The 26,778-nt window shown below is 41.7% G+C and overlaps 1 protein-coding gene across 2 annotated transcripts; it reads left to right on the top strand.

Annotated features, from left to right (window-relative positions):
* Nucleotides 1-772: 772 nt before the first annotated feature.
* On the top strand, nucleotides 773-16,779 carry LOC146515840 (uncharacterized). Of its 2 annotated transcripts, XR_014875222.1 has the most exons (3): nucleotides 773-6,409; nucleotides 12,214-14,637; nucleotides 14,795-16,779. XR_014875222.1 is itself a non-coding variant. In XM_085167543.1 (2 exons), the coding sequence occupies exon 1, from the start codon at nucleotides 4,790-4,792 to the stop codon at nucleotides 6,383-6,385; it is 1,596 nt and encodes a 531-aa protein (XP_085023669.1). In that variant the 5' UTR covers nucleotides 773-4,789; the 3' UTR covers nucleotides 6,386-6,409; nucleotides 12,214-16,779. The 2 variants fall into 2 exon arrangements, 1 of the variants encoding a protein (XP_085023669.1); XM_085167543.1 differs by having other exon boundaries at nucleotides 12,214-16,779.
* Nucleotides 16,780-26,778: the final 9,999 nt, after the last annotated feature.

Below are 26,778 nucleotides of genomic sequence, written 5' to 3'. Positions count from 1 at the left end.
CTGCATTTACCACATGTGTATCTGTAGCAGTGAACACATCGCACAGTGGCATGATTGTTCTTGCATTTGTGTTTGACCTGACACATGGCTCTTTTTCCAGGGCTAGGTGTGGAGGGTTGTGTCCAAAGCAACTGTTCTTTTCTTGCCTTCTTCCCAGCCATATGAGAGTTAGCCAACTCTCTTGCAAATGTACTTCCCTTGCCAAGCTATGGGAAGACATTGCAAATGTACTTGGATTTTAGGTCGCAAGCCACCCAAAACTTGATCCCAAACTTGTCAGGTTTACTTGCAATATACTGCAGGGTTAGGGTTATACTGTGGGTTTCCCAGGTTTGCTGACCAGCAGTCATGTAGTGATGGAACCCTAGTAAACCCCCGCAAGATGACAATTGCATCCACCTCAACACAAAAGGAAGTTCACAGCTTTTAGCAGCTCCCCACACACAAACAAAGAGGCAGTTGGCAGTTAGAAATCAGCAATCATTCACACACCCTCACTCCCCCACTTCTCAGGTAACAACCTAATTTACATATGAATTGATGCTAAAAGACTAGCCAATTTAGCTTCCACTTGGCTGACTTGGGTTAGAAAAGCCTGGGACTTCCAGTGGTTACCTTGGGAGACTTCAATGTGAACTGAAATCCCAAATAATTCCCCAAATAAAAGCATGCAAATAAAAAGTGAAAAAACAAACAAGCATGCAAAGCATAAAACAATAAAAAACCATTAGTAAAAAAAATCACATCACAGCTCTCGTAACTATTTCCTAATAATAGCATGATGAAAAGTTTCAGTGTGACTCATGAAAAGATACTGTAGCAACTTTGTGGATAATTTATATATATATATATTATATATATATATAATGCATAAAGTCGTACAGTTGTTCATGTTTAAGGTAATGTGTCAAGTGCAGTGTTAGAACGGGTACTGCAGGCTCGTGTTGTTGGTGCTTTGTTTAATTCAATGCAGTTCAATTCACTTTTATTTATATAGCACCAAATCACAACAACAGCTGCCTCAACTCATGTTATATTATCAGGTAAGTACCTTCCAATATTAAAAACCAAACTCCAACAATCAGACAGAATTCTATGAGTAGCTGTAACATGTGGAAGGAAAATCCTTTTAAAACGAAGGACCCTCCAGCAGAAGCAGGCAGAGCTTTGCTGTTGTTCATTTATAACCTGATCTCCAACGTTATGACTGAGGATGATTTTGGCTTGTGGCAGCCCACCATGGCTGAAGCTGCTTAGGCAATTAGTGTCCCTGACCTAGGGCCGTGCAATATCATATAATCTGCAATAATCCCGTTACAAATTTGAAACAATATAAAAATGTAATATTGTGACATCAATGTGATAGCAACACCACCAACACCATTTACATCCCCTAATGCGGGGGTGGCAAACTCAATTGCACAGGAGGCCAAAACTCAAAGCACACTTTAGGTTGCGGGTCAAACAAGATAAACATTTATTGAACACACGAAAACAATGTTTTTTAAACATAAATATGAATAAAAACAGACAGGAATATTATTCCAGAATAAATAAACTTAAAAAAATAAACTTTAATAAACTTTGAGCGGCTAGCTTCGCAATAACAGAAGTTTGACTTGATTGACACGGGAATGTTCCCAGTTAGCCTAGCAAGGAGGCTGCAGCACTGCATTATGGGATCTGTAGTTTGTATGTAGTTTAGCGCCTCATATCGCCGGGCCATGCATAACAATAATAGTACATCTAGGGATGGGTATCGTTTAGGTTTTATCCGATACCGGTGCCAAACCGGTACTTTTGAAACGGTGCCGGTGCTTAAACGGTGCCCAAACCGGTGCTTAAAGAATAGAAAACACAAAATTGGTCCAAAAACCTCTCATGTTCAGCTGTTTTTTTGTAAAAAGATAACAATGTTAGTCTTTTCTGCAGGTATAGGGCATATATGGTATCACTCTGGGCTGGAAGCAGTGCTTAAACAATGGAAAAAACACAAACTTTGTCCAAAAACCTCTCATGTTTAGCTGTTTTCCACTTTTTCTTCGGTCATTTTAGCCTTTTTGGCCAGGGTGAAGGGGGTATCTGACATCAAACAAGAAGACAGCCGCATGTAGCTATGATGGTGTTTGCTAGTTCACGTTACATGCATTAATTTAATAACGCGGTTAGCTTACTCAACGTAAATTACACACGAACAACATTAAGCTACTCACGCAGAGAAGAACGGCTGCTGCTGCCATCATCATTTCTGCTACACTGGCAGGGCTAGGTTCATCGGATTTAAAGTGTGACCTCCTTTGACAGTATCAGCTTAAAGCACTTGTTGCAGGCTGCTGAGTTTGCATCTTTTGCTGTGAAGTACAGCCAGACTTTTGACCGCTTTGCCTTGGGCATTTTTAATCTGTAGCTCTGCTCTAAAAGAACGTACGTACCTGGACCCGCCTACTATCCTCGAAACGTAAAATGATTGGCTAGAATCTAAAGTGTATCGTTCCATACCAGTTGGTGGCGGTAATGCACCTTTCAGTTGTTTGCCAACCGCCAATAGAAATGTAAGGAAGAAGAAAGTGTATCACAGCTCAGGAAAAAAAAGCACCGAAATAAAGCACCGAAATAAAGCACCGAAATGCGCGCTGCTTTTCGGTCTGGTTACTACCGTTTATGTCAGAACCGGTGCCATGATGGCACCGGATACCGGTACCCATCCCTAAGTACATCTATATAAAATGATCTCGCAGGCCGGATATAAATGTACGCCGGGCCGGATGTGGCCCGCGGGCCTTGACTTTGACACATGTGCCCTAATGCATGTAACAAGACAATCACAAAAGCTGTGTGTCAGCATCCATTGATGACTGAGTACTTAAAATGGGACCTACTTCAACAGCCTTCAAGAAAGCACAGGGCTTTGCAATATATGCAAAAAAGAATTCCAGATAATGGTGGAAACTACTAACTTGTTTCCAGTGTTGGGGAGTAACGGAACCTTACGTATTTAAAATACAAAATAGGAGTAACTGTATTCCGTTACAGTTACCGTTTAAAAAGGTGGTATTTAGAATACAGTTACTTTGTTGAAATAAATGGATTACACGGCGGTACTTCCCTGTTTCATATTGTGGCGGGTCAGGACTGTTTGGGTTTTGTTTGACAGCTACGTTCTGTTGTTCCAGGCGGCAGCGTTACGGTTGCCATGGTTACAGGGTGACGCTCTCTCTCTGCATGTTTCCTGGGTGAGAGAGGCCTTTTTGTTGTTGTGCTAAGCTAATAGGCAGAATGCTACAGGTATAGCTCTAAAGAATGTAGCATCATGGGCAGTGTAGTCCGTGCTGCAGGGAGAATGGACTGCCATACACGTTATGTGTCTGTGAGCGAGGGAGGGAGAAAAAGGAAAAGTACGAGCTGTCATCGAGCAAAAACGGGAGCTGGAAGCATGTAAATATAATAATAACCACTGCAGCCAAGAAGAGAGCCTGACGAGCCCAGTTGTAAGTAAGCTATTAAGACTCGACTGTACACCGTGTTCGTGTTTTCCTCCAAAAACAATAAGTTCTGTTGGAGCAGCCTTTCAACGCCTCTCTCTGTCTCTCGCTAGCTTTACTTTGTTGTCTCACCCAGACAACAAAGTAAAGCTAGTTTTCGGCTACGAGCCCGACACAGAACCCACCGTATTAGCCAGAGGTCCCTTTACTACGGTTCGGAGCCGCGGACCTTCAGTAACAGTAATAAATCACAGCAATAGTACATTCATGTAGTTGTAAACAGCATGATAATATATTAAGTAATCCAAAGTATTCAGAATACGTTACTCTCATTGAGTAACGTAACGGAATATGTTACAGAATACATTTTGGGGCATGTATTCTGTATTCTGTAATGGAATACATTTTAAAAGTAACCTTCCCAACACTGCTTGTTTCACCATTTGAAGTAAAATTACATTTTCGAGTACAGCCAGGGTATGGGAGAGGGGATACTAGCAGTTGGTGATAAGAGACCCAAATGTAAACAGATAACTACAGTCATTATCACTGGAGTTCTTGTTAGTTGCACTCGCTATTTGCATTGACTAGTTGCACTCTAAATGAAAACAAGCGATGGATGGAAATTATCAATGCGGTTACATGGTGGGAAAGCAGGGCTTTAGGTAACTGGTTAAAAAGCTCAACTCAAAATATAACATCGCAAGTAGATTTAAAAAAAAAAAATTCCTTATGGAGGTCTTGAAGAGTTACAAGCTTACGTTTCTTTAGTTATTATTGGACTAAAGCAGTCATAGTCTTTTGCTATGCAATTTTTTCTGTGCTCAAAACTATACAGTCAGCATTAATGCCTTTTATTAAGTGTTATTTGATAATTGGATGCCTTTGCTTTACCTGTGAATATCACAACACTCCGAGATATTTTGTAAAAGTGACTCTCATAACAGCCAGCAGCACTGCTGACATAGCAGTTGTGGAAAATGGAGCATCAGTGTTGGGTTGTGTTCCAGGAAGTGTACAGCGGTTGTTCTAAGAAAGAGACTGCGTTGCATTTTCTGTCACCTTTAAAATGGTGTCAACTTCTCCAGTTTAATTTTGTAAATCTTTGAGTGCCCAGTCACTGGATATGTATCAAGCCTATATTTTGTGTAGAATTTCTGAAACAATTATGCATTCAGAGACGAATACTATTGTTTTTATTAAGGACTATCATCATAAAAGCGCACACATATGCACACACACACACACACCACCCCCTACTACCTGTTCTGCAGCTGCTGTAAGCAGAACAAAAGTGGCAAACCACAATGAAGAAGCCTTTCAGTGATCACAATTTCCATTCACTCAGACACAACATGACCTGCTTCAGGTTTATAGAGCTCCTGCTTTTCCTCCTCTTCAGCAAGGTCCACAGTGAGGAGTCAGAACCCATTTTCAAGGCAGAGAGTGAAGTTATCCAGCTGGGTTATTGTTTCGCAATGGATTATATTGTTGTTTATAGATCTGCTTCAGAGGGAGACCAACTGCTTGGCAACTCTTCAAACAAGAACATGACCAACACTCCACCTGCTGACCTACAGGGTCGTACCCACATCAGTGACGATCCCAACCTGCTCGGGTTTCAAATCAGTGACCTCACTCTCTTGGACTCTGGGATTTATAGGAGGGAATGTTGGAAGAACCAGACGATAATCAGCCAGAAGACACAGCAGCTCACTGTATGTAAGGAGCAGATTGAATCTGAAGACATAATTGTAAGTAAAGACGGTAAAGGGACTGAGATCTTGTGCAATAGCAGTGCTATTGGCTCTGCGGGAACATCTGTACGCTGGTACCATGAAATGTATCCGTCTTATGAGCCCACACTCTTCCTGGATAGCAGTGTTTCGCTGAAGCCTCTGGTGAAGGAGCTTGCAGGTGTGGTAGATGTAAGAGACAATGGTGCATTGCTCGTGTTCAACAACATGTTACAGAAAACCACACACTTTAAGTGTCTTGTGATGAAAGGTATCAAGTGTCTTAGTTCCCAAACCATGCACCCACCAGATGAGAGTGAAAGCAAGGACATTTTTGTCTCACTGGGGGACAGAGTGCTTCTAAATTGTTCTATTGATGAGGGTGACCAGGCGTGGGAAACTCCACTGGGGAGAATTGATGGTAACACGAGGGGCAGTCCAATGTACATATCAGCTGATGACTTCTCACTGGTTATACCTGCCATCTCTGCAGACTACAGTGGAGACTATTCATGCATCTCCCCCTCACGTGAGATGCATTATGCATTGTTTCTTTGCCCCAAAAACAAACTCCAAGAAAAAGTTGCTGATGAAGGTGAAAATGTCTCCCTGATGTGTGATTCTGGCCAAGATGATCCAGAAAGAGTGCAGTGGCACCGCTATGGACTTTCAGGGCACTATGAGATCATCCACAACTCGCAGGACAAAACTGTTCCCATCCCTAAAGATCTACGAGGCAGAGTGACTCTATCTGAGGATGGGACTTTGCTGACCATCAACGACCTGAAGGTGAAGGATGGAGGGAAGTACATATGTGCTGTTTTAAAATACAGTGAGATGACTTCTACGGATGATGATATAGATAATGATGGAAAAGGTACCGGAGAAAATGAAACCAGCAATAAACACCCGTGGATCAATCCACCAATATGCATTTTTAAGCAGGAGATCAGTCTGATCATATTAGTCAACAGTGGCAGTAATGCTACTGCATATGCTGTGGGGGCAGGACTGGTGGTGCTGCTGGTGGTAGTTGGAGTCATTGTTACAGTGATAGTAATAAAGAAAAAAGCAAAGCCTTTGCCATTGCTGAGAAAAGTGACATCAAATGTAAAAATGGATGTAGATCCTGGCTGTACTGAGAAGTTAACTCTGTCTAGTGCTTAATAGCCTTTGTAAAATAGCTCCAAGGTGACTTATTTATCCACCTGATGCATGCTGTGCTGTAGAATCTGTAGATAAATCAAATGTGTTGCTATTTTCACCTGTTGTCTACCATGATAAGACTGTTTTTAGACATTTTTTAAACTTAATGTAATGTAAGAACATCAATCAGATCATTGCGATGAAAGAATTAAAGGCAGCTAATTTGTTGATTACATGGTTACATTAGCACTATAGTCTGAAATCATTCATAATAAATATATTCATAATGATATACTACTAATAAATAATGAAACAACACACCAAGGACTTTATAGTACGACCCTCCAGTGTTCTTAAACAATTCACATTTCTGCACTTCTAAATTCTGTCTCGTTTCTCATCTCATTTGTTGCAGTGATGAACTTCACTTGTTTGACTTGCAGCCATCACCTCACTGTCACTTTTAGCAATGTTGGCTACTACATTGTAGGTTCTACCAAGTCTGAGTCAGACCTTAATGCCTGATTTAAACTATTTCAGGAAGTCTTTGTAGAAACCTACTTAAGAGGCCAACGTTTTTGCCGTCATTTATGCTTGTGTGTGGTTACATGTGTGGTTGTCTCTGTGTTTTATGTGCAGTGCTAGCCAATAGAAAAAAAGATGAGGGAAAGGCAAGGCAGGCATATTTGTCAATTAGGGTTTTTTTCTTCTTTGTACATTACCTCAAGTCCATTTCAGTAGTTTCAGCACTCTCCTTCCAGGAATCTATTGACATTTGTGAATTTATATACTGATGATATAATATTTTTTTTACACTGAGGTGATGATTGTTGTTCTCTCACTGATAAGTTAAAAACTGCAGCATAACAGTACTTGGAAATGCATGAGAGAAATCAGCTGTACTGAAGTTGGCTGCATCGACCTGATGCTTAGTTACATTTGTTGGGAGGTGTACATCAGGTCATGGAGTAGTCCCTCCCAATCACAGGATGCTGCTGTTGCTAGCAGTGGTTGCAGAGAAGTACCAGAAAAGAGAAAGAGGTACATACAATTATTCATATTTGTTCATATTATACAAATATTGATAAAATGCACGATAAACTTTCCTGGCTTTCTGTACAAGCTAAATTATACTATGGCTTACTTGTATTTTTAAAGAAAGCAATACTGGTAAACACACCACACTTTTTTTATGCTCAGTTGCAATATCCAGATGAAATACATAATCATGCTACACGATTCTCAACTAACTACAATTTAGTAACTCCTCGAGTTAAAAGTAACTTTTTAAAAAAACTCTGTTATATTTAGAGCATCTTTTCAGTGGAATAAGTTGCCTTATGCAATTAGAGAATTGGCTTCTATTCATAATTTTAAAAATCACCTAAAAGCCTATTTAGGCAGTTTTTAATTTATTTTTAAAAATTGTAAGAGGATAATGTCACTTGTAATGGAAATTGTGTATTTTGTTTGAATGTTTTTTTAAATAATTTTTAATATTTACATGTTTACATTTTCAGAATTGTAAAACCTTATTGTGGATGTAAGAGCCAAATTATGTGGACATTTTGCATCCAACTCATTGTGTAACATTTTATTTGGTGGTATTCGATGGTTTGGGCCCCATGAAGACTAGCAACCACTGTTGTGGAAGCTAATGGGGTTCCTTATAAATAAACAAAATAAACAACAGCGTGAGCAAGAGGCAGAGGAAGGTGTAATGTGGTAATAATTTAGATGGAGGGACATAATTGGGAAGGGGAGAAATTCAAATAAAATGATTGGCTACTTTGACTATAAGCCACTTCTAACAGCTTAGGTGTAGCTTGTAATTGTCACATTCTGCAGGGCATCAGTTTTTCTTTTTCTTTTTTGTTTTTTAAGCAAGAGTGGTGTATTTAAAACAAACATATAATATATATATTACAAGTTTACTCATGTGACGTTTCTGGCTACCTGATAACCATGAGTCAAACATCCATTGTTCTCTCTGCACCTTTCTGTTCTTCACAAAATCTGTAGGAAATATCAGTCTCTTTAGCAGCTAAATGCTGTTTGGTTTGTTGTTTGGTGCTGAACACATAGTGTGCAGTGGGCCTGGTGGGGATATTTTTCTTCTTTTACTGGAAACAACTTCTTCTGGTTAAGATATTAAAGAAAGAAATGAGAATGGACCAAAACATTTAAGGTGCAGGCAGTGAAACCAATGACCGACGTACATCATGCAAACGACACTTCATTGGTAATCCAGTGATTCCCAGTGCATCAATCACCTTTTACCATCTATATCTAAGCTGTAATTGTCACAGCCGTCTGGTTGGTGTGCGGAGTGTACCCAAACGCAGACAAACAACCAGGCGTGAAAACGAACTTAATTGAAACCAAAAGCGAGACATTTTATTAAGGCTGAGCAGAACAGAGAAATGAAAAGACAGGACAGAGCTAAACTATAACTGAACTGGGAAAAGCTAAACTAAACTCTAAACACAGAATGCAGAACAAAAAAAAATGGATACGGGAAACTTGACCTGACAAAGAAAAGAGGGAAACTGACCGGGTAGGTTGGGTGGGTCCTTCAAAGCATGCTACCCCTGAATTTTGACACAGCCAATAAATACACAAAGGGGTGACGAGGGAAGTGGAAACACATGGGAACACCGTGGGACGAATAGACATAATGGCTGTATCCCAATTCAGGCCGATTACATCACAGCGCCGCGACAAAGGCTGTCCCAATTCGAAGGCTGCTCGAAATGCGGCCCTCAAATGCGTCCTTCATTTCCCTGAATTTTAAGGACGTGGCGGTGTAGACTTCGTGGCCCAACATATCCCAGAATGCATAGCGCGGCGGTGGGTGTGGATAATTTTGCCGAAAAAAAACGGCGGATGAGGAGCGCCCAAAGAGTAAACTAAAAGGGTAAGAGTAAAGTAAAAGTAAGTACTGAATATCATGTCACTTATTTATGTGTAAATGTTTAATAACGAAGAACATTAAAACATTACTGTTGGCCACATGTCGGCAAAGTTATGTGACATTAGTGACGTTTGTACTAACTTGGTTTTAAAGCCTTTACTTTAAAATATACGCTGTTCAATAGCTGAGCTTAATCAGAGAATGATCAAAGCTCATGTAGAAACAAACAAACAGATGAACAAAAGATTTTCTCCTTCATTTCTGTCAAACAAAGCTTTATGAAACGTTTCCAGCTGTTAGTATCATGGTTGCTAGGCAACCTGGGCAGCGCGACGGAGGCTAGAACGTCCCATTTCACAAGCCTCGCACTTCCGGCCTTAGCGGTCTTTAAGTACGCGGCCCTTGAGGATCGTTGAGGCTGCGTACTTTAAGGCTGCAGACCCTGAATTGGGATACAGCCTATGACACAGAGGAAGCAAAGTAAAACACACTGCACATAGGATGTGAGACTGTCAAAGTAAAACAGGAAACACTAAGATGTAGACTAAAACACACAAGTTGACACAGGAGCTGGGAGGAAGGAACGCTCAAGGAAACGGATGGACTGGAGAGGGGGGGGAGGTTACAGAGAGGGGAAAAGGGAGATGTGACAAAGAGCGAAGGAGGGGGGGGGTGCAGAGAGGGGAGATCAAGAGAGAAAGAGAGACATGACGGCTGATGGGGCGGGGGGGACTAATATGTGATAGTCAGTTTACTTTTGACGAGACAAAGAGAGAGAGAAAGAAAACAGGAAATCCAAATATCCTATAAAAAAGGGAACTAAAACACAATACTGAATTATAGAGAGCTAAAACATTACAACATAATAAACTCAAAATGAGTGACAACCATGACAGTAATTAAATGTATTAGTTACATCTTCTCAGAAAGAGATGTGAAGAAATGGTGAAGTGCAGATATTGTGTTGTATTTTCTGTCAGCTGTAAATGGTGTCGGCTTCTCCAGTTTGATTTTGTAAATCTTTCTTTCCTTTGAGTGCCCCGTCACCGGATATGTATCAAGTCTATGTTTTGTGTATATTTTCTTAGACAATTATGCTTTCAGAGATGATTTTTTTTTTGTTAAGCACTATCATCATAAAAACGTGCACACCTCACTCGCACTCATACACACACACCCACACACCAACCCCGCTACTTCCTGTTCTGCTTTAAGCAGAACCAAAGTCGCAAACAACATTCAGTAATCACACTTTCCAGAGTCACTCAGACACAACATGACCTGCATCAGGTTTGCAGAGCTCCTGCTTTTCCTTCTCCTCCTCCTTCATGAGGTCTACAGTGACAACCCAGAACATGCTGTCAGAGCAGAGGGCGAAGTTATCCAGCTGGGATACTGTTTCGGAATGGATTATATTGTTGTTTATAGATCTGCTTCAGAGGGAGACCAACTGCTTGGCAACTCTTCAAACAAGAACATGACCAACACACCACCTGCAGACCTACAGGGTCGTACCCACATCAGTGACGATCCCAGCCTGCTCGGGTTTCAAATCAGTAACCTCACGCACTTGGACTCTGGGATTTATAGGAGGGAATGTTGGAAGAACCAGACGATAATCAACCAGAAGACACAGCAGCTCACTGTGTGTAAGGAGCAGATTGAATCTGAAGACATAATTGTAAGTAAAGACGGTAAAGGGACTGAGATCTTGTGCAATAGCAATGCCATTGGCTCTGAGGGAACATCTGTACGCTGGTACCATGAAATGTATCCGTCTTATGAGCCCACACTCTTCCTGGATAGCAGTGTTTCGCTGAAGCCTCTGGTGAAGGAGCTTGCAGGTGTGGTAGATGTAAGAGACAACGGTGCATTGCTCATGTTCAACAACATGTTACAGAAAACCACACACTTTAAGTGTCTTGTGATGAAAGGTATCAACTGTCTTAGTTTCCAAACCATGCATCCACCAGATGAGAGTGAAAGCAAGGACATTTTTGTCTCACTGGGGGACAGAGTGCTTCTAAATTGTTCTATTGATGAGGGTGGCCAGGCGTGGGAGACTCCACTGGGAAGAATTGATGGTAACACGAGGGACAGTCCAATGTACATATCAGCTGATGACTTCTCACTGGTTATACCTGCCATCTCTGCAGATTACATTGGAGACTATTCATGCATCTCCCACTTGCGTGAGATGCATTATACATTGTTTCTTTGCCCCAAAAACAAACTCCAAGAAAAAGTTGCTGATGAAGGTGAAAATGTCTCCCTGATGTGCGATTCTGGCCAAGATGTTTCAGATATAGTGCAGTGGCACCGCTATGGACTTTCAGGGCACTATGAGATCATCCATGACTCACAGGACCAAACTGTTCCCATCCCTAAAGATCTACGAGGCAGAGTGACTCTATCTGAGGATGGGACTTTGCTGACCATCAACGACCTGAAGGTGTCAGATGGAGGGAAGTACTTTTGTGCTGTTGTTAAAACCCTGGATTTCGCAGGGGATTATACGGATGATGATACAGAATATGATGACAAAGGTACTGAAGAAGATGAAATGGACAAAGACTGGACAGAGTCTCTGGAATGCATTTTTAAACAGGAGATCACTTTGAATTTACCCAGCAGTCCTCCACCACCGCATATGCTGTATGTTGTGGTGGCAGTAGTGGTGCTGCTGGTGGTAGTTGGAGTGATTGTTACAGTGATAGTAATAAAGAAAAAAGCAAGGCCTTTGCCATTGCAGAGAGAAGCAACATTGTATGTAAAAGTGGATATGGATCCTGGCTGTACTGAGAAGATGATTGATTGATTGATTGATTGATTATACTTTATTCATCCCGAGGAAAATTGGGTTAAGGCTGTTAGCTGGCTAAGTTAACTCCATCTGAATGATATTGCTTAATAGCCTTTGTAAAATAGCTCCAAGGTGGCCTAATATCCACCTGACACATGCTGTGCTGTAGAATCTGTACATAAATCAAATGTGTTGCTATTTTCACCTGTTGTCTACCATGTTTTTAGACATTTTTTCAGTTTATGCCTTTATCTTTCCAATTTCTTCCCAACTAGAAATGACTACGGATATCACACACCACAATCTGATAAAATATATTTTCTTTCAAACATAATTTTCACTTATGACTGAAATCATCAAAGACCCTTTTGATAGAAGGTCCTCTTCTAGCTTTAATGCTAAATCTAATGTAAAAAATCAAGGCGCTAGTATAACACAATAATATTGAAGCTATATAATTTTTCAATTGTGAGATGACCTGAAAAATTTATCGTGGCAGTGATGTGATATTAAACAATGAATAACGTCAGTGAGGACACTCTCCTGTCAGTAGATCGTTTGTTTTGAATTATACAGAGAGCAACAGCCCAGCAAACCGAGTTGAAACCCTGACATCATTTCCCCGGTCGAAACTGAATGCATACTACAGTAAAAACGGATCCACAGACACATTTGGAGTTCAATAAAAATAAAAAAAAAAACTATACAAAAAACCCCAAACAAACAAGTTTTTGGGAAGAACAAAAAAGTGAAGGAACAGCTTCAATTCAGTTCAGTTCAATTCAAATACTTTATTGCCCCTCAAAGGGAAATTAGGTTAGCAGCAAGGCAACAAGAAGAGTAAACAAAACAATAATAAAAAGCCTCAATTGCAGTTATTTGCAATTGAAGAGACAGGTTGCAGTAGGGATAAAGGAAACTAATAGGAAAAATAAGCTAATAGGAAAATATATATCTAGCGTATTATATGCATCATATGATTAAAACATACATTACCCTTCCCTCTCACAACATGAGTCCCTGCTTCTTTTAAGCGTGCAATCCTTCACGTTTTGGTTTCTGTCACCCCCGCAGCTGTTCAGTCACGTTGTTATCACCTCAAAAAACGTCTGTTGTGGGTTTTTGTTTTTCTTATTCAACTTTCATTTTTTCCATTTCTGTTCTGTTTTATTCAACATCCACTGTGTTTTGTTTGCTTTTGCTGTATTTTTATATTTGATGTGTTTTCTTAAGTTGCGGGGGATTTGACCTCTCTGGGCCACCTTATTAATGGCTCCTAAAGCATTATTATTATTTTAAATAGGCTAAAAAAATAGTCTTTGTACATGGAGGAAACATTGTGTGGCTGCCTTTTCACAGCCATGTTTTAACCAGATCAGTTGTTTTTTTTGTTGATGTTTTTTAAAAGACAAATGCATCCAATTCCTTCCTCTCAAAAATCTAATTGACATTTCTAACTTTGTAAGAGACGGTCTGAATACATAACTATACTATGTGGATTAAGGTTAGCATGTATCTGTGTGTTGTGCAGATTTTGCAGTTTTACCAAAACTAGTTTTGACTTAGGAGATGACATCTGGGTTTTAACCATGTTTGCTAGAAGAGGTCTAAAGAAACCTTTTGTTTTTACAATGTAAGAATATTGATCAGATCATTCCGATGAAAGAATTAAAGGCAACTGATTTGTTGCCTACAAGACTAGTAGCACTATAGTCTGAAACAATTCATAATAAATATAATAATCATGATATACTACTAATAAGTAATAATAATAATACATTTTATTTGAAAGCGCCTCACACTCAAGGTCGCTGTACACAGTAGAATAAAAGCAACATAAAAGCAAGAAGTTTACAGAATCATAAAATGACACAACACAGCAAGCACCTGTTTCTGGAAGTGAAAATTGCTTACTTTAGTGTAATGTTTCCATTAGTGGTCAAACGCTATGTTGGCCGCATTTTGTCTGGAACACACCCTCCCCCCCACAAAGACATTTAGTAAACAATTAAGCAAATACAAGTAAACTGCAATAAGTTACAGGTAGTAATAAAATAAACTTACTAACTCTTTTCTGCTACGTCCACACCTACACTGGTATTTTTGAAAACGCAGCTGTTTCTATGCATTTGGACCTTTTGTCCACACGTAAACGGCGTTTCGAATCACCGAAAACGGAGATTTTCTAAAACAGTTTTTGCGTTAACGTGTGGATGAGGAATGGAGCTTTGGAGCGTGATGTCACGGCAGGGTGCGTGACCGCCGAGGCGCCATTTTAGCAGGCCAAACAAAGGGCTAAAGGAGCGAAAGCATGAGCAATGGATCGCACTTGCTGTGTTATTGGTTGTAATATTAGATCGCACGATCAGGAAGGGAATAAGCTGGAAAATGGGCTCTCTTTTTATCCTTTTCCACCTGGAAGCAACATGGGGGAGCTTATGTATCGGATGTTACCAAAAGAAGGCATCTAGCCTGAATAGCAGCTGTGAGACGAGCTGATATCCAGTTCTCTACCATCCCCAGATATCTGTTGGTGCTCCAGACATTTTCATTCAGGTAAGATCTAAATAAGTTCATATTACTCTTTATAGCCTATTCGTTTTATTTTCAATGTGCTCTGAGGTCATAGCAAATTAGAACAAACATCCTAATGAGTGATTTTGTAGATATATGTTCTATTTATAGAGTTGCTAATTGTTTTTCATTATTGCAGCAAACCAGCCTGTGAAATGGATGAAACAAATCCTGACTGGGTTCCTACACATGGGGCACTACGAAATCCCTGCTTCAAACTACATGCTACATACCACATGCCAATAAGATTACTTCTTCCACGTGAGGGCGAATATGTGCCCCAGTGTTGTAGTAAAACCAGGGAAAATGCTTTTGTTAAATACTCTTTAAAGTCTTGTGCTGTATATGTAGTGATACGTTTTCAAAAGAGACAGTAAATAAGAGAATGCTAGTAGTGGCTGATATTATTTAAATGCTGTCATAATTTTATGTGAACATTTTGTCATTTGTAAACTATAAACAACATGGATTCTACATTGTTACTGATGTGAGGTTCTACATAGTGGTTTTAATAATAAATAAAAGGCAAACATTTGTTTGTTTCTTTATTCAACTTTTGAACAGTGTTACTTAGTAAGTACATATTCAGTAAATGCAAATTATTTACATGGCAATGCACTTGAGGCATAAATGTAGACCCCCTGAATAAAACATTATGGGTTATTCAGAACAGAACTATGCTTACAGAAATATTTTCCCATCAATTGAGACAACTCCTCCACAGTAGCAGGTGGAATTTTTCTTTTCTGAGGATGGCTTCTTTTACCTGTCACTACTGATGGTCTGTTTATGTTTTGATTGAGAGCCTTTTTTGGGTTAGCTAAAGAGGAGAAGTCTATCTTATGGCCAACCACTGACTGTATCTTGGTCATATTATCCAGCAAAACCCAGTATGCTGGTTCATCTGTAACAGTCCTTGTGCCAAAAATCAACACCGTTGCTTCTACTTTGAACAGAAGAGCAGCGACATGGCTGCAGGTCTCGGTGACTCCGGCCATACAGGCCGACACAGATGTGTTTAATCTACTTTCAAATCCATTTATCATAAATGTAACAAAGTGTTTTTTATGTATCCATCTATAGAACGCTGCATGTTATATTCTAAAGTATGTAATGCAAGGATGTAATCACTTCAAGATAGAGAAAGGCAAGGCAAGTTTATTTATGTAGCACAATTCAACAACAAGGTGATTCAAAGTGCTTTACAGAGACATTAAAAACAAAAACAAATAAAAAGCACGATTTAAAATTGATTACAAAACAGTAAATAAAATCAGAACAGTAGATAAAATCAGTAGTTAAAATGTAAGTTTTGAAATTCAAGCTTAAAAGTGTGGATTTGGTGCTTTATTCAAATGCAGCTGAGAACAGGTGAGTCTTCAACCTGGATTTAAATAAGCTGAGTGTTTCAGCTGATCTGAGGCTTTCTGGGAGTTTGTTCCAGATATAAGGAGCATAAAAGCTGAATGCAGCTTCTCCGTGTCTGGTTCTGACTCTGGGAACTGATAAAACAACCGGATCCAGATGACCTGAGGGATCTGGAAGGTTCATACTGGGTCAGGAGGTCACTGATGTATTTTGGTCCTAAACCATTCAGAGCTTTATAGACCAGCATCAGAACTTTAAAGTTTATCCTCTGATGGACAGGCAGCCAGTGTAAAGACCTCAGAGCTGGACTGATGTGGTCCACTTTTTTGGTCTTAGTGAGGACTCGAGCAGCAGAGTTCTGAATGAGCTGTAGTTGTCTGACTGATTTTTTAGGTAGACCTGTAAAGATGCTGTTACAGTAATCAAGCCTACTAAAGATGAATGCATGGACTAGTTTTTCCAGGTCCTGTTGAGACATCAGATCTTTCATCCTTGAAATATTCTTGAGGTGATAGTAAGCTGATTTTGTTATTGTCTTAATGTGTTTTTCTAAGTTTAGGTCTGCATCCATCACTACACCCAAATTTCTCGCCTGGTTTGTGGTTTTTAGGTGTATAGATTGAAGTTCTCTGGTGACCTGTAATCGTTTTTCTTTGGCACCAAAGACTATTACTTCAGTTTTGTTTCTGTTTAGCTGGAGAAAATTGTGGCACAACCAGTCATTAATTTCCTCAATGCATTTACCAAGAACCTGTACAGGGCCTCGGTCTCCTGGTGACATTGTGATATATATTTGTGTGTCATCTGCATAGCTGTGATAGTTTATTTTGTTGTTCTTTATAATCTGTGCCAGTGGGAGGGCACAGATTATATGGGACGGAGAGCCTTCAGTTTTCAGGCCCCTCTTCTGTGGAACCAACTTCCAGTTTGGATTCGGGAGACAGACACTATCTCTACTTTTAAGATTAGGCTTAAAACTTTCCTTTTTGCTAAAGCATATAGTTAGGGCTGGACCAGGTGACCCTGAATCCTCCCTTAGTTATGCTGCAATAGATGTAGGCTGCCGGGGGATTCCCATGATGCATTGAGTTTTTCCTTTCCAGTCACCTTTCTCACTCACTATGTATTAACAGACCTCTCTGTATTGAATCATACCTGTTATTAACCTCTGTCTCTCTTTCACAGCATGTCTTTTATCCTGTCTTCCTTCTCTCACCCCAACTGGTCGCAGCAGATGGCCCCGCCCCTCCCTGAGCCTGGTTCTGCCGGAGGTTTCTTCCTGTTAAAAGGGAGTTTTTCCTTCCCACTGTCGCCAAAGTGCTTGCTCATAGAGGGTCATATGATTGTTGGGCTTTTCTCTGTATCTATGAAGCGCCTTGAGGCGACATTTGTTGTGATTTGGCACTATATAAATAAAATTGAATTGAATTGAATTGAATTGAGTGGGAGCATGTAAATGTTAAACAGAAGGGGTCCCAAGATGGAACCTTGGGGAACTCCACATGTGATACTTGTCTGCTCAGATGTGAAGTTACCTGTTGATACAAAGTATTTCCTGTTTTCTAAGTATGTTTTGAACCAGTTTAGTACAGTTCCTGAAAGACCTGCCCAGTTCTCCAGTCGTTTGAGTAATATGTTGTGGTCAACAGTATCAAATGCTGCACTGAGATCCAGTAAAACTAAGAGTGACATTTTTCCACTGTCTGTATTCAGACATATGTCATTAAACACTTTGGTCAGAGCGGTTTCAGTGCTGTGGTTTTGTCTAAAACCTGACTGGAAGGTATCATAGCAGTTATTCTGTTTTAAGAAGTAATTGAGCTGTTGAGTAACTGCTTTTTTTTTTTTTTTTTTCTTTTTTTTTTTTCTGCCTGACCCGTTTGGCTCTTTTGCCATCAGAATTATTGTCTAAAGGCGAAGAAAGATGCCCAACGGATTTTCTTTACCAAATTGACCATCCCAGCTTTGCCGTAATGGTCCATTTGATTCACCTTTTATTCTTTATTTTATTTTCACTTGCTGAATACGGGACAGACTTGACTGGGGGAAAGAAAAGGGAGAAAGAAAGAGGGAAAGAGAAACAGTTGAGAAGAGGGACGGGGGAGAAGGGCAAAAAACAAAAACCAACAGAATAAGCAGAAAAAAAAAAATACATATATCGATCACCTGGATCACCTGTTGAGAAAGAAAAAAGAAAACAAGCAGAAGAAAACGAGAGTAATACAATAAACCACATCACAATGATATATGGGAATATGACAGTAAATACTAAATATTAAACATTATTGTGCAGCACGTAAGATCGACAGCACAGTGTGCATTGAGGTAGGAGCCAAAAAGGGTGTAGTTTGTGTGTGTGATCACCCGTGTGTACACCTGTGAGCATGGACGCGCTTGTTTTCTTAAAAGGTTCCCTCATGTAATGATCTGCTAGAGGGTGTGGGGGGCCACTGCCCCGTCCTCCAGGGCATGAAGCAGGTATGGAGGAGATCAAAACTCCAGACATCCAGAGGCCCCCAGAACACAAGAGACCAAGGAAGACCAACAGAGGGGCAGCCGTGCCACCGTCCCAGAAAGAGCTGAGGAGAGTCCCAGATGAGGGGTCACCCAGCAGCCACGGAGCAGAAGCCAGGGGGGGCTGCAGTGACGTGCCCGTGAGCTCCGCCGGCAGCCAGCTGTGCCTGAGTGACCGAGCCCCAGGCCGAGAGGCCGGGGGCACCCCACCTCCGAAGTGGCCCAAGCGAGCCCCAGGCTCCAGGCCCCGATAAGCAGCCGCCAAGGAGTGAGCCGGTGTGTACCCGGACGCCCACCCCCGGACACAAAGAACCACCAACGCACCGATGTCTGAGGGAGTCCGCCCCCGGCAGGGGAAGTGGTGGGGGGAGATAGGCCTCCAAACCTTGGAGGGCCTGAGCTGTCCTCAGAGAGGTGGCATCTGATACCCAACCTGACATATAGACACAGACATACAGGCACACACAGATACAAACATCCATTCCCACCCTCATGCTCTCATATGCACTTACTCCACACTCAACCAACGTGGAGACAGACATAAAGAGACGCTGTACACACAATCACACTCCCCAAGCGTACTCTACGAACCGGGTCTAGGTACCCTTGCCCCTGGAGGGGGGAACTGCACCCAGACCCAGGTTGTGTTACCCTTTTCCCTGCGGTGGGGAGAAGCAGACCGCCCCGACTCCGCAGCAGCAGGGAGGCCCCACATTCCGGATCCCAGTCGGACGGCCAACTCCTCCTCCTAGCCCCCCTGCTCCAGCAGAAAGCAGAGAACGAGGGTGAGAGAAGACTCCTAACCTCCCTCCACCCGCTCATTGTAGTGTTGATGTATGTGTGTTCTAAGGTGCATTTAAAACCCAGGAGGGCATGGAGCTACCTGCCAGAGAGCAGCAGGTAAGCGCATAGTCCCTCCTGCTAGCCCTCAATGTCTACGTGTATTTAAAATTGAGAGGTGGGCAACGACGCCGGGGGTGAGGTGTACACCCTGATGGTAATTGGGATTCCGTGTAGCGTGCCCACCCCCAAGATCCTATATGTATGTGTAATGAGAGTGTGAGTAATGTGAATGTCTAAGTTGCGGGATAAAATTGAGGCAGAGGCAGCCAGAAGGGGACAGAGGGGGGGGGTTACCTCCTCTGCACCCTGGTGACACACCCCTACTCCAAGGCCCTGCATGTGTGGGTGGTTGTGGTGGAGCGGGAAGAGGGAGGCAGCTGGAGATGGGGAGGGAAGGAAGGGAGGGGCAAGTGACCCCTCCCTGGGGCCAGCTCCCCCGCTGACCCCAGTAGGCACCCCCAAACTCCGCGACCCGCCAGGGAAGGGGGGCCCAGGCCCATCCGAACCGGGGCCCAGTGCAGCGGCGCCGCCCGGCCCCACAGAGCCCGGGGCAGTCCACCCAACCCCACAACAGAGAAAACTGCACCCACCCCATCATCCACTCATCTTCCAGACTACATAAGACAATAGACGCCCAGGCTGAGATCTTCCTCCACCTCTCCTGTATCTCCCCCTCTTGCAGAGAGAGTTCCTGAGAGAGGAAAGCTCCTGCAAGATGTGACAACCCCCCCCCCCCCCCCCCCCACCAGTTGAAGAGCCCCCCAGGTGGCTCGGCGCACCGGCGGCACCCCGCGCCAGTGGCGGGCCCCCATATACCCACCGGCCCACAACCCCGGCAACACACCAACCAGGACCCAGGCCCCCGAGGCCCGGCCAGGGCCCCAGGCCAGAGCCGGAGCGCCCCCAGAACCTCACGCCCGTCCCGGACCCACCCAGGGGCAGCCAGGCTACCAGGTCAGTAACCCCCGTCCGTCAGCACAGACCCTCCCCTAGCCCCGCTGCACGTAGCCACGAGGAAGCCGTCACCTAAGAGCCAACAGAGCCCCTAATTGGCCATGACCGCTACCCCGGGTTGAGCCCCCCAAGGAAGATGCTCCCGGGGAACCCCCCGACGCCCTAAGCCCGACCCTACCCCCACACCAATCACAACAGTGAAGGCGAGACCAAAATATGACCCCCCACCCCCACTAGGTGATGGAGCTGATCAGAGGAGCCCAGAGCGATTGATCTGATGTGGTGGCAGAGGCTGTATCAAGACTAATGTAATCTAATAGATAATTTCTATATTGGTTAGAATTAAGATTGTTTTTATTTTTCCAGTTCATGAGGACTGTTTTCTTGGCTATGCATAGGGCAGTGAAAACCATATGGGCTATATTCTTTTCTGAAGTGACATTATCTAAGCTGCCCAACAAACACACTAAGGGGGAAGTTGGAATGTTACATTTCAGACACTTTGATAAGTCTTCACATATCTCGCGCCAAAACTTCTGAACTGGTGGACAGAACCAAAGAGCGTGGATATAATTGTCCGGTGAATTGGTTTGGCAGTGTGAGCAGTTGTTGGTAGATGCAAAGCCCATCTTGAACATCCGATGACCTGTATAGTGCACTCTATGTAGTATTTTGTATTGAATTAATTGAAGACTGGGATTTCTGATTAGATGAAAGGTTTTTAAGCAAATCTGAGACCAGAAGTTTTGGTCTAAGTTAACTGATAAATCCGCTTCCCATTTTGCAATAGGAAGTGATATTGATTCATCTGTTTTAGAAAGCATTCTGTATATTTTGGATAGTAATTTGGGGGTTTTAAGAGTAAAAAATTGAACCACACTTGGTGGTGTTTGTAGTTCAACTTGACCCAGTTTAAATTTCTTTTTTATTATGGATTTAATTTGTTGATATTCTAAAAATCTTTTCTTGTTGATCCCATATTGTGTAACTAGTCTGTCAAATGAAATAAATTCTGTTCCTTCTAGTATATGTTCTACATATTTGATTCCTTTACCATTCCAATCTGAAAAGTTTATCATATTATTGTTTTGTAATATGTCAGGGTTGTTCCAGATAGGTGTACGTTTGCATGGGATTAAGGAAGACTCTGTCAACTTCAGAAACTCCCACCATGCTGTCAGAGAAGAGCTGATGTTGATGCTTTTGAAGCATTCATGTCGTTGGATGTTTGAGCTGATAAATGGTAGATCTGAAATCTCTAGATTATTGCAAAGTGCTTGTTCTACATCTAGCCAAGGTTCATCTAAGAGGGTATGTTTTAGCCATCCTGAGATAAACTGAAGCCTGTTGGCTAAGAAGTAGTGCTGAAAGTTAGGTAGTTCTAATCCTCCTTTATCCTTGGTCTTTTGTAGTGTTTTTAAGCTTATACGTGGGGGCTTATTTTTCCAAAGGAATTTGGACATATATGAATCTAGAGATCTGAACCAATCTTGCGGCGGTTTAGTTGGGATCATTGAGAATAAATAATTTATTTTTGGTAATACCATCATTTTTATAGCAGCAACCCTTCCCATGAGTGATATGGGTAGACATTTCCATCTAGCCAGATCACCTTCTACTTTCTTTAAAAGTGGGGTATGGTTTAATTTAGTTAGATCTGCAAGCTTGGGAGAAATATTAATACCTAAATATTTTATATTTCCCGATTGCAGTGGAGTAGAAGAGGAATTATGGAAGCAACAATTAATAGGAAGGACTGTAGATTTTGACCAGTTAATTGAGTAATCTGATATTCTTGCAAAAGAGTTTATCAATTCAATCACCCCAGAGATATTGGTTTGTGAATTTTGGAGAAAGAGTAACACATCATCAGCATAAAGGCTGATTTTATGTTCTACGTTCTTGCATTTTATGCCCTTAATTGCTGAATTCTGTCTAATTGCTGCTGCTAGTGGTTCGATAAAAATTGCAAACAGTGAAGGGGAGAGTGGGCATCCCTGCCTGGTGCCCCTCAGGAGACATAAGCTGGAGGATGTCTGGTCATTTGTTCTGACACAAGCTGTTGGGGAATTATATAATATTTTTAACCAGTTGATGAAAGAAGATCCAAAACCAAATTTGTGTAAAGTTGCAAATAGAAATTTCCAGTTAACTCTGTCAAACGCTTTTTCTGCATCTAAGGAAAATATTGTAGTTTCAAGGTTTTTACTGTATGAGTAGTCTATCAAATTAAGTAATCTACGTGTATTTGTTGATGAGTGCCTACCTTTTATGAAACCAGTTTGGTCAGGATGAATTAAGAGGGGGGTTATTTTCTCTAGTCTCTTCGAGAGAGCTTTGCAGATTATTTTGAGGTCTACATTAATAAGGGATATTGGACGATAGCTTGAGGGATATACAGGGTCTTTGCCTGGTTTTAGCAGGAGATTAATGTTTGCAGAATTCATATTTGATGGAAGTCTGCCCTTTTCTTTGATTTCTAACAACGTTCTGTAAAAAACTGGTGCTAGAATCGTCCAGAATTCTTTGTAGAATTCTGCAGGAAAGCCGTCTGGACCTGGAGCCTTATTATTGGACATATTTATCAGGGCTTCCTGGAGTTCACCTGATGTCAGTGGCGAATCCAGTGCCATTGCTTGAGAGTCTAATAATTTTGGGAGAGTTATGTTGTCTAAAAATTGATCAATTTCCTTTTTAGATGGGTTTATTTGTGGTGAATACAACGTTTTATAGAAATCCCTGAAAATGTTGTTTATTTGTTTCGGTTCATATATTGTGTTCCCAGATGAATCTTGAACAGCACATATAGTTGTTTTTTCTTTATTTATTTTTAACTGGTTTGCTAGAAATTGACCGGATTTATTACTATGTTCATAATTTTGTAAGCATAGTCTTTGTACTAAGAATTTTGTTTTTCTATCAATTATCTCATTTAATTCTAGTTTTGTTTTGCGTATTTTGTTCAATGTTTCCTGATCTTGGTGGGACGCGTAGGCTTCTTCTAGTGATTTGATGTTTTTTTCTAATTCCTGAATATTTTTGTTTTCTTTTTTCTTTTTATGTGATGAGAAAGAAATTGTTTTACCTCTCATCACAGCTTTCCCTGCTTCCCATAAAACAGAAGCTGATGTTCCGGGAGTGTCATTAAAGTCTAAATATGAAGTCCACTCTTTTTTTAAATATTTAATAAAGTCTTCATCTTTAAGCAGTGATGTATTAAATCTCCAGTTTTTACTTGGCATAGTATTATTCTTGTGCATTAGTGTTAAAGATACAGGAGCATGATCGCTGACAACTATAGGGTGAATCTCAGTGTCTGAAACGTCACTCAGCAGTGAGCTGCTGACCAAAAAATAATCTAGACGAGAGTAGGAGTGATAAACATGTGAAAAAAAAGTATATTCCTTACTGGTGGGGTGAAGGGAGCGCCATGCATCGCAAAGACCAAAGTCGCTCATACACTGTTTGATTATATTTGTGGACTGCCAATTACGCTGAGTTCCTGCTGTATTGAGCCTATCCATTTCTTCATTCAGTCCAAGGTTGAGGTCGCCTCCAAGCACAAGTGTGCCATCTAAGTGTTCAGAGAGTGCACTGAAAAAACCGTGAAAGAATGAGGGATCATCAACATTTGGACCATATACACTTACAATACATAGCTTTTTATCAAGTATAGATAGTTTAATGATTAAGAATCTGCCCTCTGGATCTATAACTGTATCGAGTACTGTGAAATTAATTTTTTTATGGATTAAAATTGCTACTCCCCTTTGTCTAGAATTATAACAGGCTGAGAACACATTAGGAAACTCAGGTGTTTTAAGTTCATTCGAACCTCTAAGAGGTCTGTGGGTCTCTTGTAAAAGGACAACATCTGCCTGTAGTTTTTTGAGTTGGTTAAATATTTTTAACCTCTTTTCTCTGGAGCCAGCTCCATTTACATTCCATGTAACGAATCTTAGTGCACCCATAGATGTCTGTGCATAACTAGGGGTGTACTCTGTGTGTGTCGCTTAGACAGGTGGAGAGAATATATCACTTGTTCATAAATAAGGAGAGGGAGAGAGAGAAAAAATGTGTGGCGAGATGCTCCCCGAGTCTGACTATGTGTTTGCATATTTACTAATATGAGTATGCTTGGCTTAAGTGTGTGTATCCTGTAGGTCTGTGTGCGCTGTCTGACTGATGTAAATGTGCTGCCGTTGAGCGCATGACTGTGCGTGATCGTGCAGTGAGTAAGTGTCGAAATAAATGATGTTGTTTGTGGATGAGTGTGGAAGCAGGTGATCGAAGCAGTGAAAGAAAAAAAGAAAGAAACCAAGGACGAGGGTGAGCAGCATAAAAACAAGAGGGGGAAAAGAGAGGAAAAAAAAAAAAAAACGAGAAGAGAGAAAAGAAAACGTAAACATTCCAATTAAATCACTGACGGAGAGTGACGGTGTTAATACTGCTATGAAATCACACTTAAGATGCGATTTGATACCGGTAAGTTAAACAGATGTTAATGCAAGTTAGTGTGAGTGGATAGGGAAAGGGTTTAGCGGATTCTTATCTGGTCTGAAGTTAATACAGCCACGGAGTGATGTTGGGGTCGCGGTGGAGCTGTCCGTCCACGTACAGCCGGTCCACAGCGATGACAGCGCGGGAGCCTTTCTGGATGAAGCCGCGTCGAATTGGGAAGAGGACCCTGCGTCGTTCCAGGATCTCTTTGGGGAACTGATCGTTCACGCTGAAGTCCGTTCCTTTTAATTCCCTGCTGCGGCTTTTCACATGTTGCTTTTGTTTGAAGTGGCCGAATTTGGCCACGATAGGACGTGGTCTCCCGGCCGTAGCCCGAATGGGGCCGAGGCGATGCACCCTATCGAAGACTATGTTCTTCACCGTGTCCTCCGGCAGCTTCAGGTGGGTTTTGATGAAGCTTTTTACCGTGGTCTCCGCGTCCTCTCCAGCGGCTTCTGGAATACCAGAAAATACTAGATTATCACGCATGCTACGAGCTTGTAGATCAATAACCGTTTCTTTTATTTTTTTATTTTCTCTATTGAGCTGGGTAACATTTTCTGTGAGAGATTTCACCGACTCCCTTAGCGTGGCATTTTCAGCAGCGAGCGTTTCCACTTGCTGCTGGCTGAACTCCAGGGATTCTCGCAAGCATTTAAATTCCCGGTGAAGAATCTCCACCAGGGACAGCCTTGCGTCGAAACTGGACAATCGCTTGTCGATTGACTCCAGTATGTCGGCAATATCTTTGCCAGCTGGCGATGTTGTGCCGGGGGAATCTGCCGGGCGTTGTCTTTTCGACGACGGCGTCTCAGATTTGGCCGGGGAAGCTGCACTCTGGGCCTTCTTCATCACGAGATCCTGAAAGCACTGATCAATATAATCTTGGAGAGCCTCTAAACTCTCCCCGTTGTTCTCCAGGGTGTTGGAGATAATTTAGACAAATATTGTTAGTTATGAGACAATTGATAAGTGTATTTGGTAATACTGAAGCTTAAAGAAATTTGTTCAAATCTAAACTACCATTTGCTTTAATTTTCCGCCAAAATCTCCGGCGTCTGACGTCAGTTACAACATTAGTCGCTTACCTTGACTGTCACTTCCGCTTACCTCTCCAAAAGAGTAACTGCTTTTTCAATGATCTTACTTAAAAATGGGAGATTTGAGATCGGCCTGTAGTTGTTGTTGATTGTCTTTTTTCAGTATAGGTTTAATTACAGCAGTTTTTAGTGGTTCTGGAAACACACCTGACATTAAAGAAAAGTTGACGATCTGTAACAGGTCTGACTCCAAGGTCTTTGAGACCTTTTTGAAAAAACTTGTTGGCAGGACATCTAAACAGCAAGAGAAGGAGTTCAGTTGACCTAAGCTGTCCTCCAGGTCTTTGCTGTTAATAGGGTGAAACTGTTTGATGGTTTTTAAACAGTTTTTCAGTGGACACAGTACATATCCTGGATCTGCTGTTGATGTACCAATTGCTTGTTTAATCTTTTGGATTTTTTCTGTGAAGAATTGGGCAAAGTCATTGCAGGCCATGGTCGAATGAAGTTCAGCTGCCACTGACACAGGAGGGTTTGTTAGCCTGTCAACTGTAGAAAATTAGACCCGAGCATTATGACTGTTTTTGGTGGTGATGTCAGAGAAGTAGGACCTCCTTGCACTCCTCGGTTGTAAATTATAATTGTGAAGTTTCTCTTTATAGATAATGATAATGGATTGGATTTATATAGCGCTTTTCAAGGCACCCAAAGTGCTTTACAATGCCACTATTCATTCACTCACTGCCCTGGGGCAGACTGACAGAAGCGAGGCTGCCATATTGCGCCATCGGCCCCTCTGGCCAACAGGCGGTAGGGTAAAGTGTCTTGATCTTTTTTGTAAGACACAACGACCAGAACAGAGAGCCCAGGGATCGAACCGGTGACCTTCCGGTTACGGATACGC

This window comes from Neolamprologus multifasciatus, chromosome 7, assembly GCF_963576455.1.
Source record: "Neolamprologus multifasciatus chromosome 7, fNeoMul1.2, whole genome shotgun sequence".
In the NCBI taxonomy this organism is placed as follows: domain Eukaryota; kingdom Metazoa; phylum Chordata; class Actinopteri; order Cichliformes; family Cichlidae; genus Neolamprologus; species Neolamprologus multifasciatus.
This window is presented reverse-complemented; position numbering and strand designations above follow the sequence as displayed.